The sequence below is a fragment of the Poecilia formosa genome, unplaced genomic scaffold, assembly GCF_000485575.1.
Source record: "Poecilia formosa unplaced genomic scaffold, Poecilia_formosa-5.1.2 Scaffold224, whole genome shotgun sequence".
Taxonomy (NCBI): Eukaryota; Metazoa; Chordata; class Actinopteri; order Cyprinodontiformes; family Poeciliidae; genus Poecilia; species Poecilia formosa.
The window spans coordinates 733191-751110 of record NW_006800163.1 but is presented as its reverse complement, the minus strand read 5'-3'; the positions used below and the strand labels follow the sequence as shown (position 1 = coordinate 751110).

Here is a 17920-nt window from a genome sequence, read left to right as displayed (position 1 = left end):
TATTACTACCAGTAGCGCGTAGCGGCGGTTCAACAACCAGAACAGAACCAGCACCTTAAAATGTTTGCTGTGCCCGGAAAACACATAATACTTCCCCTTTAAAGATGGTAACTTTTTTAGCTTCAGGTTATGCTTTCTGACATTATTGCTACAGTGTGAGCTAATTTACTTGCTTCTAAAACTTCCGTTATATACTACAGACGAGTCTTGTTAACACCGCAGTCTGACCTTTGCTGAAATTGGCACTGGCTCCTCTGTCCAACAGCAGCCTGGCCAGGTTGCAGTTCGCCACACTGACAGCATACATGAGAGGAGTCCATCCAAAGCCCAGCCTGGTTTCCACATCCAGGCCTGTCCAAAACGTTACAAAAAAACAAAAACAAAGACGAAGGCTGTTACTCATTTGGATTAGTCTCATCCTTAGTACAATTTCATGTACCACAAAACAGCTATTTTTTAAATCACGTCTGTGAAGCAAGTATGTACCATTGTCCAACAGTTGTTTGACAGTATCTGTATCTCCTTCACTGATGGCTTTTTTCAGCACAGAGATGTTGTCGCCTGATCCCACCTCAGCAGAGGCTAAGTCCTAAGGAAAACACAAAAGCATCCCTGTTACTGTCCCAAGAACTGTTTTAGTTGAACAAGAAATGAACAGCAGCTCTGTTGATGTCCAACAATCTCAAAGTGGAAGATGAAAACTCGGAGGTATCAGAGTAACATTTAGCAACAACGAGTACCAAAAAAAGTGTCTAGGAGAAAAGCCTGCTTTGTTTTTACGATCCAATATTTGCTTGGCTAGTATATTACATGAACTATGCATTCAGTTAGTTCTTGCCAGTGATATATTACACCTATAATGGGCCTTCACTTTCTCACTTTCTCCTGTGCCCACCACTGATACAGATCTAAGGCAGTAAGCATGCCTGCTTCTAATGTTAGCATTAGCTCCTGCATGCCGTCAAACGCTGCAGAAGCATGTTAATCACCCTTTTATTCAGGCCAGGTGTGTTGCAGAAGGGAAACACCTAAAACATGCAGGATAGTGGTCCCTGAGGACCGGAATTGAGAAACAGATTCAAGGCTAACTTCACACGGCAGGCAAATACAAACCATATTCAGCTTTTTCACAGCAGTCAGGTCAGCTCAATTCCAATCTTTGCACCCAAATAAAAATAAAAATATGATCTGTGCCACTTCTTTATGTAGTACTAAATGGGAGACGTATTCGATAGTTTTCAAAGTGTCTGTAAGGAGAAACATTGTTGTGATGACGTGCTGAAAGCAGTGTCAAAAAGAGCAGAAGCTTCTTAGAGAGACAAAGGCCTGATTTCAATATGTCAGGTTGCGAAGTCACATTTCTCTTAAGTTTTATAAACGGCATTTTTATAACAACTGAACATAGCATAGTTATATGATTGTAAAAAAATTGCTATTTGATGAACTATAATTAATCAAAGCCTCTAATTCATTTGGTTAAATGTTTTAATCATTCAATTTAATTTGCAGATGACACTGTGATTGCAATTTTCAACTTATGGTTTACTAATATGTCATTAGAAACTATTTTTGTCTTTAAATTGGAAGTTTTTGAGAGACAGTTTAGTGCGGACCATTTAACACCTTTTCTTCTTCCGGCCTAAGGAGAGCATTACCTTCAATTGAGGTGGAGGAGGAACAACTACTTTTTAAATTTCACTAAAGAAAAAAAAAGTTTTCCACTTTGTGACTTTTCAAAATGAGGTAATCGTCACTGTCTACATACAAACACAGGGTCAGCCACATAGACAAGTGGTGCTAAGTGCTGTAAAAAAGTGCTGTAAAAGAAAAATAAACAAAAACGCAAACAGAATAAAATAATTATCAGCAAACACCTGTAACTCTGACAGGCATCCCTTTGTCATGTTCTGTATTTAAAATGTAAATCATTAAAACACTTTTTTTTAAAAACTGTCCCTCATGTTAATGGACCTCTCTGCTGTTGATCAAATGCAATGTAAACATAGCTAAAAGTTAATGTTAGTATGATTTGTAATTTCAGACATAAGGTAGTTCACTATTTGAGTTTTCCAGCTGAATAGGCTGTAAACTGATGTTAAAACAGACTTAAATAATTGCTTTTTTTTTCTTAAGGCAAACATATTTTTACTCCATTCCTGACCAATCATTATTTATAGTTTGCATCCTCCTGATATTCAAAAATCCAAAAGTTTTATGTGAGGTTTTTAATTCATGTTGCCTTGTCATGTGTGAACAGAATGGGAGTTTCTGCTTTCATGTATTAATTCCCATCTTTTGTTTCTTTTCTTTTCAAGATGAATCTTTTCATCTTTTCTACTGTCTGTTTTTATCCTTATATTTCACAAGTATAATCTGAATGTCAAGTTTTTATTGCTGACAGAATAGGGTAGAAAATTAAAAGTGGATTAAATGATTAGACTGGGGAACAGAGATGTTTTAACTCAGGAGTTTTCAACATCAGCCCTCATGGGCCTATACAAGACATAATGTGTTTAGTTAGATAAGTGTGTTGTGACCTTTATTTTACATAACCATAATCCCACTAAATAATGTTATATTGAACACATGAAATAGTCAGTTTCCTAAAGCTGCATGTTTTCCTTTTACTGTTCTGCAGAAGGTAAAGACAATCTACATCGTCCTGGACAGATTAACTTTCCCCCCCACATCTATCCACATGAAGGCTCTTAATTTGTCGATTTTTACCGTACATGCATATAACCTTTAAACTTAATTAAGCTTCTATAGAGACTGAAAACGTATTTGGTTAACATGCCTACTACTGGCAGCTATTTTTATCGAAATTAAATAAATTGACTGCATGGGGGCATGGCAAGAAGTGCGAAGATGCCCCAGCTGAGCTGTCGAGAACAGTCAAGAAAGTGCAGAACTTTGGCGGATTCGCATATTTTGATACTTGAATCGTTTTATTGTAATTTATCATATTTTTAAATGGCGTTTGCTCTTCGTAACGACCTTTTCACTAAAGCACCTTACTGACATTATATAAAAAAATACATTTCGAAAATAAAAAGGTTTGCTAAGCTAGCTTGAGTTACTTCCCCGAGCTGCCATTCGGGTATAGCTTTAAAATATAACATTAAAAAACAATGGCGCAAGCAAAACTTAAACTTCTTTACAGTAACCTTTATGCCAGAAGTCTTCTTTTCCGAAAAGGAGCCAATGTCCCACTCGTCGTTGCTGGCGTCGCTTTCATCTCCAGCCGGGAAGGCGAACTCATTAACGCTTCCCATATTTCCAGCTAACAGCTAATGGAAGCCAACATGAGTAAACAGAATGGCGACTGAGAGGGAGGGAGGAGGCGGAGTAAATGTTAAGTGACGACGTACCATATTAAATTAAATAATAATAATAAATTAATGAAAGTGGAACATGCTGCAGGTGTATTGAGATGACTTCCTTTGCTCTGCTGAAAAAATACACCAGTATCCGCTGTGGCTAAAATATAGCTTTTAAGCCATATTTTTGCTATCTTGAGGGGAAAATGTACCTTTCTTTCAGCCAGTTTACTGGCAGTGTTCAGTAACTGGTGCATTAACAGCATTACATTGCTCTATGCTTCATAAAACTTTGCTCTCTCCAGCAATTTCTCTGTCATCTCTTTAAAAGTACTTTAAATTGGAAAGTACTTTCCAATTCTGTATTTCACGTGGTGCACTATAAATAAGTTTTACACAGGATTAAAATTACATGCTAAAGTATATAACATGTTGTACTTTAGCACTTATACTTTTGATTCCAAAAGTCTAAATCTTTGGGGTCAAAAGTTTAAACTTTTTTGGAAAGAAAAATAAATGTCTTGCTGTTGAGGTCAAAAGTTTGAACTTTGAATCTATGTTTTGGTTTTAAAACTGTTTGGGGATGGCCACACATCTTATTGTAATGATGCTGCATAACTTCAACAAGGAAAAATAAAAAGTAGCTGTACACGAAATTGCTCAAGTAAGATTTAAAGAGTGTTCTGTAGTAAGGCTATTCAAGTACAGAGTAACTGATTATAACATCTGATGTAATATTTTTGTCTGACGGACAAAAATAGACAGACAAAAATATCGTTCTGTGCAAAGCCTGGTGTTTTGAAGACTCAAATGTAAAGAAACGATCATGAATAAATAATGTAATTACAAAATAACACATTTTAGGCGGTAGAAGCCCTTTTCCATTTTTATTTCCAACCACTTATGAAACTAACACTTATAGCAGGTAATGTGTATTTAAATAGTTTGGTCAAGCAGCTGTACTCCTAAATAAACACTCTTGTTTTTCTTACTTGGAATTCAGCATCATGCTTCATAAGTGGGAGCAACTAAAGTGAGAAAAGAAGAGGATTTGAAACTGAAGTGATCAGATGAGGCTGACACAGAAACGTTAGTACTGTCTCTGACAACTTGTTTCAAACAACAATGCATTTGCAGTAGTAACATCAAAAAGCACAATAATTCATTTAAAACAGTTCATAAATAATAAAAAAAAACTTTTCAGCTTTTCAGAAAAGATCGGTCTCTTTGTTTTATCTGGAAGCACACCTTGCTTCCAGATAAGGTATTTCTGATTGTTTATTTGAGGAAATCTGAGTAAAAGCTTTCTAACTTTAGCTCCTAAAACTAGTTTTTCTAATGTATTCCTGGGTGGTTGCTCAAAGTGTCACTGCTAAGTATCCTGCAGGTTTTTCTGCTCTCTGATGATTTTCAGGAGTACATGTTGCCCTTTAGGGTAGATGTAGAGATTAAAGATGGAGAGATGAATAAAGCAAGGAAGCTGAAAGCCTCACCTGGTTATTTGCTTCTGTCTCAAGTTGCATTTAATTTGTGTTAAAACAGACCAGGGCATTACCAAAACAGCACAGACCAAACCTGACCTGGGAGCAGCCTGACACACCCCGTCCAGAAGGGGTCGCTCTTTCCTCTGGGCAAGGCTGTTTTTATTCAGCAAAAATTGTAAGCAACCTGTAGCAGAAGTCCACGTTTTTTCACTCTCTCTTAAACACAGAAAATTATTTTTTTTTCTTTCAATGTAATCATGTTTAAATGCACCTTAAAAAACAAACACGAATCAAAACTCTGTAAACGTAGCATAAGAGTATATGTATATGTATATGAAAGTATATGAAATGTTTCTACTGAGTTCTCAGACTCAAATAATTGTTTTAATCATTTTTTGTGTTTATTTTACTTCAAGCAAATTTAAAGAGTTCTGTATTTCATGGGGACAAATTTTGCATAAATCTCTTTCTTTACGTGGGTTTCTCCAATGTGTCAGAATAAATTATGATCACATTGACTAAACTGGTATTAGTAAAGCCTAATACCAGTTTGGTATTAGGCTTTACTAATACCAAACTTACAGTTAGGACCACAGTAGAATGTGGTCCTAACTGTAATCTGGAGCACAATCTGCACTCCTTAACCAGTAAGCTTGCTTCCGATTTTAACTTTTACATATATATCATTATGTCTGTCATTTAAAGAGACAGGACGGCACCTGAATCCCTGAATAGTCCATTTGTTTTCCTTCAGACATGAGCCAGCAGAGAGAAACAAACCCCTGAGTTTGACCCTCGCCGACATGAGCTTCAAGGATTTTTTAAAATTTCTTTCACAAAACAACCACCCAGCTAAAACAAATAAAAATGATTGGGTACTATTATTATGGTGATAGGAGTTAAACAGAAGCCAAAGGCTTGCTGCACTTTATCTCCATTCCCTTCAGGAATGCCTTCAGGTTATGATCCTCCCTCTCCTGACACGGATGTAACTTGGCACTGATAAAAAGGAAAAAGGAAAAATGATTCAAATTTGTTTGAATGTCCCAGAACGGTTTCTGATGTCTTTTTTTGTGAGTCAGAGACAACCAGCAAACAGCAAAATGTACTGCAGTATAAAACCCCAGGTGGGTCAGCATTCATTAGCAGTTCAGTGCACAAGTCATTTGATAAAGCTCTTATTGCAATTCTAGTGAATTGCAATAAGAGCAATATCAATAGCAATATCATGAGGCTTGTCAGTTCACATCAGCTGGTTTTACCACCTATTCTTGTTGCCACAATATGCAACCCTGAGGCTCTGTGGCGTGGAAATGACGTCCAAACGCAAGTTCAGGCGAGTCAGCCAATAAAAGATGAACTGTCCCTGCATTGTGCCAAGGAGCCAACAGGAGAAAGGGACAGAGCTTAGGAAGCGGTAGAGCAGAGACACCTTCACAGGACTCACATCGCGGTCTGTTTAGGGACTGAGGAGGGAAATAACGCAGCTGCAGCATTACTTTAAGCCCCAGCACAGAGGGGAGGACAAAATCACACTCCCCTCCGGTCTGAATTTCCTCCGGAGCTGCGTGGGGGGACACACCAATGTGATCGAGACTCAGGGACCCTCAGGTGCAGAGAAACCAAACTGGCGGGGCTCTTAGGATGCAGAAGTCACCGGTGGAAGATGCAAACTTCTTCTCTAGATTTGTCTTTTGGTAAGCGATGGCTCTGCTTCATTCTTCGGCTTGTTGCGACGGCGACCGGCTGGATTCCTCACTTTAGTTCACTTTTCATTCAGAAACGACCTTGGCTTTGATGTGACTTTATCAAATGGGAAGCAGGATTATGTCAGCAAGTGCGCAAAGTATCTTTCTACAAATAGGATTTTCACTGCCGTTGAAGGAAGTTGTGCGTAATTCGGGGTGCGCTCCGATGTGCAGGCAGGTGATTCTGGGCTGCATCTTTGGGAATGTAAACCCATAAAACTGAAATGAAACTGGACTCAAAATGAAGAAGACAAATCTGAGAAAGCCAAAAACAAACAAAAAACCCCTTTAAAAACAAAAAGTTTGGGGAAGTCATTTTTTATTTCAGACCTGATGTGTTTTACACTTGACCATGATATTTGTGTTTTAGCCTTTTTTTCCTCGTTTGGATCAAAAGGAATTGACTATAGTTTGGCAATATGCACTTCAGGTATGAGGTGTTAGAAATAAGGAAGCAGAATTCAGCATTTGTCAATACCTCCAAATTAGCGGGTTTAATGTCCTTTCTTGAATCTTTTCCCAACAACTCAAGCCAATCACTTGCCATTAAAAATGAAAAATCTACTCTTATTACAACTATGCATAGTTTATATTAAACATTCTAGTTTGTTTTTTCTACCAGAGCTTCTAATAACAGTGTAAATTAAGCTAAAAGCGTTCAGCTTTAGCTGAATTTGTGTCACCTTCCTTAGACTAGAGAAAGCCTGACATCCACTCCAAGACTTCCAGGACAATTTAAACTCATATTTGTTTATGATTTTGCAACTAGCTTTTGTGTGTGTTGAGCAACGTCTTTGCTTCAAACAACTGATAGCCAACTCTGTGGTTCCCCCCGTCCCCAGGTGGATATCTCCTCTACTGAGGAAAGGTTTCACTAAGAAGTTGGAGCTGACTGACGTCTACAAGGCTCCCTCGTTTGATCTGGCAGACACCCTCTCCGAGAGACTTGAAAGGTCTGTGCATCGCAATATTTTTATTCACACTTACTTTTCTCATGTTGCCATAGAACAGCCATAAAATGTCATTTAATTTTGGGATTTTATGTGAATGTAGCTGAACATTAAATGAAAGGAAAGAGTAGCAAAACATAAAACAAAAGACAAAAGAAAAACTCCATCAGGTCCCAATTAGAGTGCCAGGTAGGAAACTTGTGGAGGAAGGGGCTCTGGACAACATGCTAAGTACTGTGTTACAAAAAAGTAACATTGTACGTCACCCTGCACACCACATATACAGCTCTGGAAAAAAGGAAGAGACCACTTAAAATGATCAGTTTCTCTGATTTCACTTTTTATAGATATATGTTTGAGTAAAATTAAGATTGTTCTTTTATTCTATGAATTACTGACAACATGTCTCTGAAATTCCAAGCCAAAATTTTTTATTTATTTGCAGAAAATGAGAAATGGTCAAAATAATAAAAAAGATGCAGCACTTTCAGCTCTCAATTAATGCAAAGAAAAGAAGTTCATATTAATTCAGAAACAACAATACTAATGTTTGAACTCAGGAAGAGTTCAGAAATCAATATTTAGAAGAACAACCAGAAGGTTTTCAATGGGGTTCAGTACAGTGGGCTGTTCATTTTATCCAGAGCTGTATATGGTAAAAATTTGTGGCAACATCATGCTGTTGGGATGCTTTTCTTCAGGTGAATGGAGCAATATGCCAAGCAATCTTGAAAGAAAATTTATTAGAAGCTGCAGAAGGCTTCAGGTTAGTGGATCAATAGGTGTGAAACTCCTGTCATTAAAGGCCTATGTTCTGTATCTCTGATGCAAAAAAAAAACAAAACTGAATCAAATAACTGGCATATGTCATCAGAATGTAGTCAAGTTCTATTATAGAGTTCTGCTAAAGACCTAATTGTGTAATTCGGGTATATTGAAGCTGAGATGACTCGTCTAAAAGTGGCAGAACACTGGCCCCAGGGGACTGGAGTTTGACACCTGTGGTAAATCTAAGCATATTTGTGAAATAAAATAACCCAGTCAAATTCCAGACCTGACCTGAAAGTCTGTGGGAAGATTTATAAACTGCTGTTCACAGTAACTCTTCATCCATTGTGTCTAAAGTTTTACTGAGAAAAATGGCTAAAGATTCCAATCTTTATATAAGGCTTTTTTTTTTTAACCCAAAAGACTTAAATCTGTAATTTATTAGTTGTAAATCTTTATTTGTTCCATAATAATAATAATAATAATAATAATAATAATAATAATTTTTTACCTTTTACTTTGAAATCATGCAATACATTTTGTTGGTTTATCATATAAAACCCCCCCAAAATACTCTAATGTTTGTAGTTGTAATGTTTTGAAAAGGGAAAATATTAATAATATTAATATTAATATTACATAATAAAAAACTTTATCCTCACAAGTTACCTTATTAGCTACACTTAACTAGATTCAGACAGTTTCTGTTTTTGCCAGGTTTCCAAAACTTGTGACTGAAATTTGTCCAGAGCATGACGTTGTCATGGAAACACAAAACAACATATTAAAGGGTTCTGATATAAAGGTGAACATGTAAAAAAAAATGGTTTGGGTGCGCTTTTACCAAGACAGCCTTAAAGCACAGGCACTCTGTTCAGTGTCAAAATAAAGCATTACTTCATTTTCTGTTTTAACAAATGGGAAAACCACTTCAACAAGTTCACCAAACATAAAATAATCATAATAATTTGAGTAATTTAAGCCAAATTTAACTTTGTAATCCTCCTTTATATTCTACTTTACTTGTCAACAGTAATCTTGCTTGTTTTATATTAGAAATATTAAGAATGGCTGACAAAAATCCATCAGACAATTGAAAAAAAACCCTCTTGCTTCAGTTCCACAATCTGATCTGACTTTAATTGCTGTGTGGTTTGATGTGTTGATGCGAGCAGCAATTGGATCTCCAAAACTGTTATCAGCATTTATTGCACTGAATTTATTGCCCTGTGCTACAAGAATGGCTTGATAACATTGAATAAAAGCTCTGCAGGAATTTGTCATAGAGTCTAGTTATTGCCCTCAACTGTCTAACATACATCTTAGCAAAAGACAAGAAGAGGAAACACAAGTCTGTGTGTTTGTGAGGAATTTGAAGACCATGCGTGTCTCTTACACATATCTACTGCAAGCTGAATGTAAAGAAGTGAGAGTTTCACTGAGGATGAGTTGGTTTAGAGGCTGTAATCTCTAAATTCGTTTTGAAATTGTGCGTCTGACCTTTCCGTGTGTTTACAGTAGCTGGCCACATGCCATCCTTTCTTCTGAACACACTTAAAATATGGGCTGGCATTTGAAACTGAGTTAGACACAAACCAAACCTGTGTATGCCAACAAACGTTTTATTGATCTCATACTCCTGTCCTTTTTCCGTCTTACTCACCACTTCTCTTTCTTTTTTCAGTTTTATTTTTTTCTTCCTTGCAAAATATCAGACATTGATTTATATTATACCTCAATGACAGATTTCACTTAGCGTCAGGTATTGGAACTACTAGTGGATGAAGATTTTTTTTTTTGACATCTTACTTGCATGTTTTTCCTTTTGTCTCGCAGTTCCAGATTGACCTCGTAGAATAAAGAAATAAAAAAAAAACAACATAATTTTGGAAGAGTTTTTCTTTTCTTTTAGTGTTATCAGATTTAGTTTTCGGTGTTAAACAGCTGCAGCATCGCACATCGACCTTGGACTTGCTGGTCTCCCAGGGGCGCTTATCACCTGAGTGATGCCAACAGACCAGTAAATACAGATGGGTGTTTAAAAAGTCAGCCTTAACAAATGTCAGTGTGCCTACAGGGTGATAAATGAGCAGTGGTTGTATTTTTTTTTTTTTTGTTTGTTTCAGTCTTCTCGATCGGCAAACATTGAGGACTTGTGTATTTACCCTCCTTAAAAGTGTGCTTTTAAGGAGGGTAAATGATGAGCCACTCCATCATGAAGTTTCACTGTAGCTTTCTATTTACTATTTTTTGTCCTAAATATCTTCTTTTCCACTCATGTGTCCATGAGCAGAATGACATTAGATTATGAAGGGCTAGAGATCTGCCAATTCAGAGAGAGATTGTGATATCATCTGTGGGAGACATTCTGTCTGTTGCTGTCCTATCCACTTACACAGTTTATACAGTTGTTGTTGTTTTTTTTACAGTGTGTGACATCCGCTTAGAACGTTTTTGTGATGTAAATTTTATTATAATTTCACTGAGTGTAATCATAATATAAAACAATGGTTTTATTTTACTTCTAAAAAAGTGCAGTATTACAGTATTATGTTTTTACTAGTGCCAGGAATTGAACTTAATGTCTATTAATTAATTACATAGATTTTAATGTGTTAAAAAATTTAAAGCCTTTACTCACTTTTTATTTTTTCTTTTTTTCATACAAAAGTTCAGAGCGGAATCGCTTTTCTGGTACACTCGTAAATCTGAGGTAAAACATCCACAAACGACGACATTGGATGACAAAGCTTTTTTTCTTGTCCCAGTGGGTGTTCACTTTTGCTTCAAAAAAAACAAAAACAAAAAAAAAAACAGTCTGATTGCAAGACTCTTGTTGTGTTTAAGTTGTGTTAGTTAACCCATCAGTGAAGCTATTCAAGCCTAAAATAGCATCTCAATGCTAAACATGTAGCAGCAGCACAGATGTCCCCAATGCTAACGTTTCTTGTTTCTGAAGAAGTTCCATGAGTGACCAGGAATTCCTGAATAACTGGAAACCTGAGTAGATATAACCATGGATATAACAGCACTTTGCATCAAGCTGATGGTTTAATAGCTTATCACATTAAAAACAATAAATATCTTTGTTGTTGACCTCTTATGACTTTTTATTCAATACTTTAGTAGCAAACAGGGTTTTTGAAATCAGAATGCTGCTTTTTTGGTCAATATATAGTTTCCAATTAAAATGCGATTAATTAACTACAAAACCTGCAATTACCTCTGTTTAAAATTTTAACTGAATTCTACCATTAATTTTTTACCATATTATCCACTTTTGTTTCTAAACAAATTTGCCGACCTGTGTCGCACTGGAAGGCCGATATCAACAAGCTACAACCACTACCTGTCAGTAGATTTTGTTGAACAGATTCCTAAACATGTTTCTTTTTTCTTTTTCACAAAAGTAGTAATACACAAATAGCAACCAGAGACAAACTTTGCTGCTATTCATCTGGTAGGCATATTGTTCTATTACTGTTTAACTGTGCTGTAACTCTGCCTATCCTGCAGGGAATGGGACAAAGAGGTGGTGCTGGCCAAAGGCAGGCCCAAGCTGCTGAAAGCACTGGCGCGATGCTTTTTCCTTCCGTTCGCCTTCTTCGGTGTCCTCCTCTACTTCGGGGTGAGTCTTGTTTGTCTGTAGATGTTTCTTAGCACCAATGGTACACACTGTGCAAACTCTTTTTGTTAAAAATGCTGCAAATTTAAAATGTTACGCAAGTACCAGATGATCTAGCTCTTGGTTTTATTGCACTTGAAAAAACACATTTCAGAAAGTGTTTTGATGCTTATTGCCTCTTCCAGCTTCTACAGTTTATGGTCAGTTTATGGTCCAGTGAAGGGTTTTTTTTCTTTTTTTTTTTTTTTTTTTTTGCAGCATGGTGTTTTTTTTTCTAACTGGGAGGGGTATGTACACGCTTCCACTCTGATCTCATGGGGAGTGAACTAGATGGATTTACAACCCATTGTTTCTGAATTAACACACAGTGAAGACTGGAGAAAACATTATATAGCAAGGAAATTATTTTTATATTAATGTTTTTTTTAATATAATATATATTTAACCTTTTTCACCACCCCACATTTTGCTTTGTGTCCCCAAAACATAAGTACATTAGTGGAATTCCCCAATGTTACTAAGCCCTAATGTTTCAAGAAATTGCTAATTCATTGTAATTATTTTATTTTTTCTGGCTTTGCAGCAGCTTTAAGAGATTTCAACTGTTGGGCAGTTGTTTATAGATAATTAGGAATCACGTTGTTTTGAAGTTTGATAATTATCCTTCTTTTGTTGAACTATCCGTGTGTGTGTGTGTGTGTGTGTGTGTGTGTATGTATTTGTATGATTGGAAATGCAATTTTTGCTCTTTTCTCTGTTGTTTGTTTCATAAGAGCATCTTTAAATATCAGTTCATTCAAACATATGATTAAGCCTATTTCAAAAGTTTCTCAAGAACAATATTTATGTTTGTGGTGCTACAGTCACCTAAAAAATTGTAATAAATGGGTCTTTTTTTCACGATCATGAACAATAGCACCTAAAATAAATGAAATTCGAAGTCCATATGACCCATTCCTAATATGCTATGCTGCCAACTTTCACTGCAAATAAAGTTTTAAGTTATTGGCAAATAAAGTTTTAAGTTAGTCTCTTGACACTGAAATTCTTGCCCATACTTTGCATAATACCTGCTGCGACAGTTTTCAAGTCTAACCACAGGACCTTAGTTTAGGTCTGAACTGTGACTAGGCCATCCTGATATACAAGGTGCATTGAAGCTGGATGTAGATTCTGGATGTACAGGGTCTTTGACCTGCTGGAAGGTGAACTTCCTCTCTCGTGCCACAGACGGATTTATTTCCATGATTTTCCTGTATTTAGCTCCATCCATCTCCCCATCCATCATTCCATCAGCTGCCATAATTTTTTTATTTTCGGATTATGAATTATAGAGATGTGTTTGTGATGCGATTATTAAGACAAAGTGCGTAAAAGCTCCAGGATATTATATAGAGAGGCAGTATGCAACTTTTATTTTAAAAAAAGTATGTTTTTACATATTTGTTAAAACTGTCACCATGTCATTACAGCATGCTATGAGACAGATAATGTGTGAAAAGATCAAGCTCCTCCACCTCCTCCCTGAGGTGCTATTGCTGTGTGAAGAAATGTGCCGCTGCCAACCAAAAACAATCAATCAGACACAGGAGGAGGGTCTTAGTGCTGTCAATCAACCTCATGTACTTGGTGCTACATGTGCTGATTGTGGAGAAGCAACTTAGCGTTACAGGAAAACCATTTATCTGCTGCCATCAGTGGCCATGCTTACTACCCTTAGCATTCATGACAGACTGTGATTGACAGAGGGGTGATTGACAGCGCTAAGCCCCGCCTCCTGGCTCTGACTGGTTGTTTGTAGATTGCTCTGGAGCACTGCGCGAAGGCAGAGCAGCTCAGTTTTTTGATGTATTATCTGTCTCATACCATATTGTCACAACATAATGACTTTTCTTTGTTTTTGTTTTTATATATATAAAAGTTACATACAACAGTTTTAACTGCCAAGGAGTTAAAATATGCATATTTCCTCCAACTGCTAATTTTCAATTGAATTAAAATGATCAAACTTTGGGTCACCCCACTGCGGCTCCACCACTGAGTACTTGTGTGTTTTGTGTCAAGCGTGTTGCCCCGCTAGACAAGACCAATAATGCTACAGTGGAGCAACGACTGAAGATGACAGGCATGTTGCACTGCAGTGTTATTGTCCCAGATATACGAGGGGGACAGGGCAGCAGCTACTTGGGTGACTTTGTACAGTGGGACCTCGTTGTCTGGACAACAGGAATGCTTGTTAGATCCACAGAGGACACTGTGGGAATGCAAAGCTGTTCTGAAAGAAGTTGATTCAAGTCAACACATTTTTGCTCGGTTATCCTGTAGACATTGTTGATCCTGCTGACTGAATGGATTATGAGTCATCTTTTTTAACTGATGATTTCAGGCATTATTTTTTTAATGAGTGAAGACAGCTTCAGTAACATCACAAAGAGAAATGGAAGTTTTATTATTTTGTATCTAGAAGGAATAATTCTTTAAAAAAGTTCCCTGTTAATACAAAAAAGAATCCTTCATGTAATTTCTTGCATATTTTATTGCAAATTATTTTATACCTTAAGGCATTGCCAAATACAGTTGTCTCTTGTTAAAGGAATATATATTTAAAAGGTTCATTTATTTGAGTAACTTGGTTTGCTAAGTGAAACACATTTTATAGATTAATTACACACAGACTGCTGTTTTCAAGCATTTATTATGTTAATTATGATGGGTTTTTGTTAGCAGCTAAGAAAAACACAACATTTAAAATTTGAATATTACATCAAACCAATAAAAACATTTTAATATGGAAATAAGGGGTTCATGAACAACATGTTGAATACCAGATTAAAGGTTCTTGTTTTCAAAATGTGTTTTTAATCTGATGAACAAGCCTCATGTGAGTGCTTATGCTAATTTACTGAGATGTAGCTGTAGATATGCTAACTCTTTATGAATTGATGTGTGTCCTTACCTTCAAACAAAAAAGTCAAGAAATTTTATTTGTGTTGCACATTTTCAACATTGAGGCAATTCAAAAAACTTTACATGATTAGAAGCAAAAAAAATCAACAAACAAGCAAAAATCATTACGGTGCAAAATAAAAGAAAATGATAACAGGTGGAAAAACAGCATCTTCATGATGTTTCAGTTATTAATTTAAGGGAGCTGAAAGCAGATGGAGTTTTAGCCTTGATTTAAAGTAACTCAGTGCTTCAGCAGCTTTGCACTTTTCTGGAAGTTTGTTACAGATAAAAAGTGAATGTTGTTTTTTCTATGTTAGGTTTTAAGTCTTGGGATGCAAAGTTGACTGTAACAGGTAGACCTGAGAGGTTTGGAAGATTGATACAACAACAGGTCTTTAATGTTTTGTGGTGCTAAGCCATCCAGTGATTTATAAACTAAATAAAGTATTTTAAAGTATGTTCACTAAACTACAGAGAGCCAGTGGAAAGACTTTAGAACTGGGTGATGTGCTCTTTCTTCCTGGTTTTAGTGAGAACGCCAGCAGCAGCTTTCTGGATCAGCTGCAGCTTGACTTTTTAGGCAGACCTGTTACAGTGATCAATGCAACTAAAGATAAACTCATGGATGAGTTTCTCAAGATCTTGTTGAGACATTAGTCTTTTAGTCCTGCAAATGTTCTTCAAGTGATAGAAGGCTGACTTTGTAACTGTTTTTATGTGGCTCTGAAGGTTCAGGTCAGAGTTCATCATTGCTCTTATATTTCAGACTGATCTCTAGTTTCCATGTAATAATTGAAGTAGTAGGTGAAGCTGAAACATCCACACATGTTCTGTTCTAAGCATCTGTTCAGTGCTGTGATGGGTTCAGAGTCACCTGGTGACATCGTAATGTAGAGCTGTGCGTCATCTGCATAACTACCTGTCTAATATAATATATCTAATATATTTTTATAACCTGAACTAGTGGGAGCATGTAGATATCAAATAGGAGGGGAACCATTATGGACCTTTGGGGTACCCAACATGTGACCTTTGTCCTATTGATACAAGGAAGTCCCTGTTCTTTAGGTAAGATTTGAACCAGTTAAGTTCTGTACCAGAGAGTCTGACCCTGCTCTCCAGTTTCTGATTATGGCCAACCAGCTTTTCACAGGTTTTTCACTCATATTTTTATCATAAATTTTGGAAATAGAACTCCAAGTCTTTTAGGTTGAAAGGCCTTCTAGACCTAATTTTTTGCTCTCTCTACAAAATCTCTATCATGTTCATGTCAGAACTCTGACTGGATCACACCATACTGTTAATAAAAGCTAGGGTGTGGAAAAACATGTTGACAAAAAGAAAAAAAGAGTTGATTGTCAACCTACATTCCAGTGAAACCTATTGAATGTAGGTTTCACTGGAGCTTCTAATACCCTTCAATGAAAACACTGGAAATGACAAAAAATGTAAAACCCTGGACAATAGGCAGACATTGTGAGTTGAGTGTATCTTTCAACCTTGATATTAATCAATAATCAATCTCAAGCAGCAGATCTGGGATCTCTACTTCGCACTGGTATGCTTGAGGTGAAATAAGCGACAGTAACCTGTTGGTGTGTTGATGTGTTGTCTTTCCTTTGTAGGAGGCGTCCAAGACTGTGCAGCCTCAGCTTTCAGGTCGCATCATTGCTTCCTTTGACCCCTTCCATGCTCCGGAGCGAAGTCAGGGGTACTACCTGGCCCTGGGGCTTGGCCTCCTCTTCACTGCTCGCTTCATCCTGCTGCAGCCCGCCCTCTACGGCCTGCATCACCTCGGCATGCAGATTCGCATTGCCCTCTTTAGCCTCATATACAAAAAGGTATGAGAAAGAGATTCCAGTAATCTTTCAGTGTGACAAACTTTCCTTCCAAATTCTTTTATGATCGTTGAATTTCAACTAGCTACCAATATTTACTCTTTTCAGACACTCAAGCTGTCCAGTAGGGTCTTGGATAAGATCAGCACCGGGCAGCTCGTCAGTCTCATGTCTGCCCACCTCAACAAGCTGGATGAGGTAGGAGAAAAGAAAGTTAGGAACTAGGAACCAGTGAAATATCCCCTCAGGTTAGAGTTTGGATCACTGCTTAGTGTAAAACAAATCCAGCTTAAATGTAAAAGTTGACAACAGGTCAGCAGGTGTCGTCTTGATGCAATCACCCTCATCCCTTTATTATGACACCCAGCTGTTGTCTATTTTCTGAGAATGAGGGGACACAACACAGAGTCAACCAAGTGTGGGTCCATTAACGCTGCTTCATGTAACCAACTTAACAGGTTGGAAAATAAATGCTAGGCTATGCTGAACAGCTGACGGGTATGCACAAGTGTGTGTGCTGTCAGTTGTGTTGTTGGGGTGTCACCAGGACGTTGAATGTAGAAACACTCTGCAATCTGCTTCAGGGCAATTATCACCTAGCTTACATGTGGCCAACCCAATACAAAGGTGCAGAGTTACATGGTGTGTGAGCGCGTGTGTGTGTGTCTGCATCTATGTGTGTCTGCGTATGTGCGCGCGCGTGTGTGTGTGTGTGTGTGTGTGTGTGTGTGTATGGTGGGGTGCTTTATTAATGAAAGGAGGAAACTTGCAAGTAAATGGATAACAGGGCATCACTTGGTGCTGCACCTGCAGTACAGGTGAGACTCAGCAGGAAAGAACTGATGAAAGTGGATTCTTGAAACGTGAGAGTTGGTGCGCTTCACTGCGCTGCTTTTGTCACTTTATTCATTGTGAATAGTCATGCATCACACGTACAGTCCTGGATTCACTTATAAAATCATAGCATACATTTCAGCCTGGAATTCACTTTTTAAAATGGGAGGAGGGATTCCCTCCTTACGTGTTTCACATAGGAGTATGACCCATAAGCTTGACTGACATTGTCTCATGATCAACTCTTAATTTGTTGTCTCCTTCTGTCTTCCTGGTTGTCATTTTAGCTGCTCTCTCTTTTTTCTCTCTCAAAGGTCTTAAAGACAGAACATCGTTATTTGTAAGAATAGAAAAATATTCAGAAAGAAATGATACAACTTGAAACAGTAACTACAGATACATTT

At 37.2% G+C, this 17920-nt stretch overlaps 2 protein-coding genes across 2 annotated transcripts in view; one reads left to right on the top strand and one right to left on the bottom strand.

The window, feature by feature from the left end:
* Positions 1–3342, bottom strand: part of asz1 (ankyrin repeat, SAM and basic leucine zipper domain containing 1) — a 47099-nt gene extending 43757 nt beyond the window's left edge. The window contains exons 1-3 of the mRNA XM_007568530.2: positions 3168–3342; positions 487–589; positions 229–351 (exon numbers count right to left, since the gene is read on the bottom strand). Of these exons, the coding sequence (XP_007568592.1) occupies positions 229–351; positions 487–589; positions 3168–3275 (334 nt within the window). The 5' untranslated portion in view covers positions 3276–3342. The remainder of the gene's footprint in view (positions 1–228; positions 352–486; positions 590–3167) is intronic.
* A 2801-nt stretch (positions 3343–6143) lies between these two features.
* cftr (CF transmembrane conductance regulator) overlaps positions 6144–17920 on the top strand; it is a 46328-nt gene continuing 34551 nt past the window's right edge. The window contains exons 1-5 of the mRNA XM_007568529.2: positions 6144–6501; positions 7395–7505; positions 11787–11898; positions 16470–16685; positions 16791–16880. Of these exons, the coding sequence (XP_007568591.1) occupies positions 6449–6501; positions 7395–7505; positions 11787–11898; positions 16470–16685; positions 16791–16880 (582 nt within the window). The 5' untranslated portion in view covers positions 6144–6448. The remainder of the gene's footprint in view (positions 6502–7394; positions 7506–11786; positions 11899–16469; positions 16686–16790; positions 16881–17920) is intronic.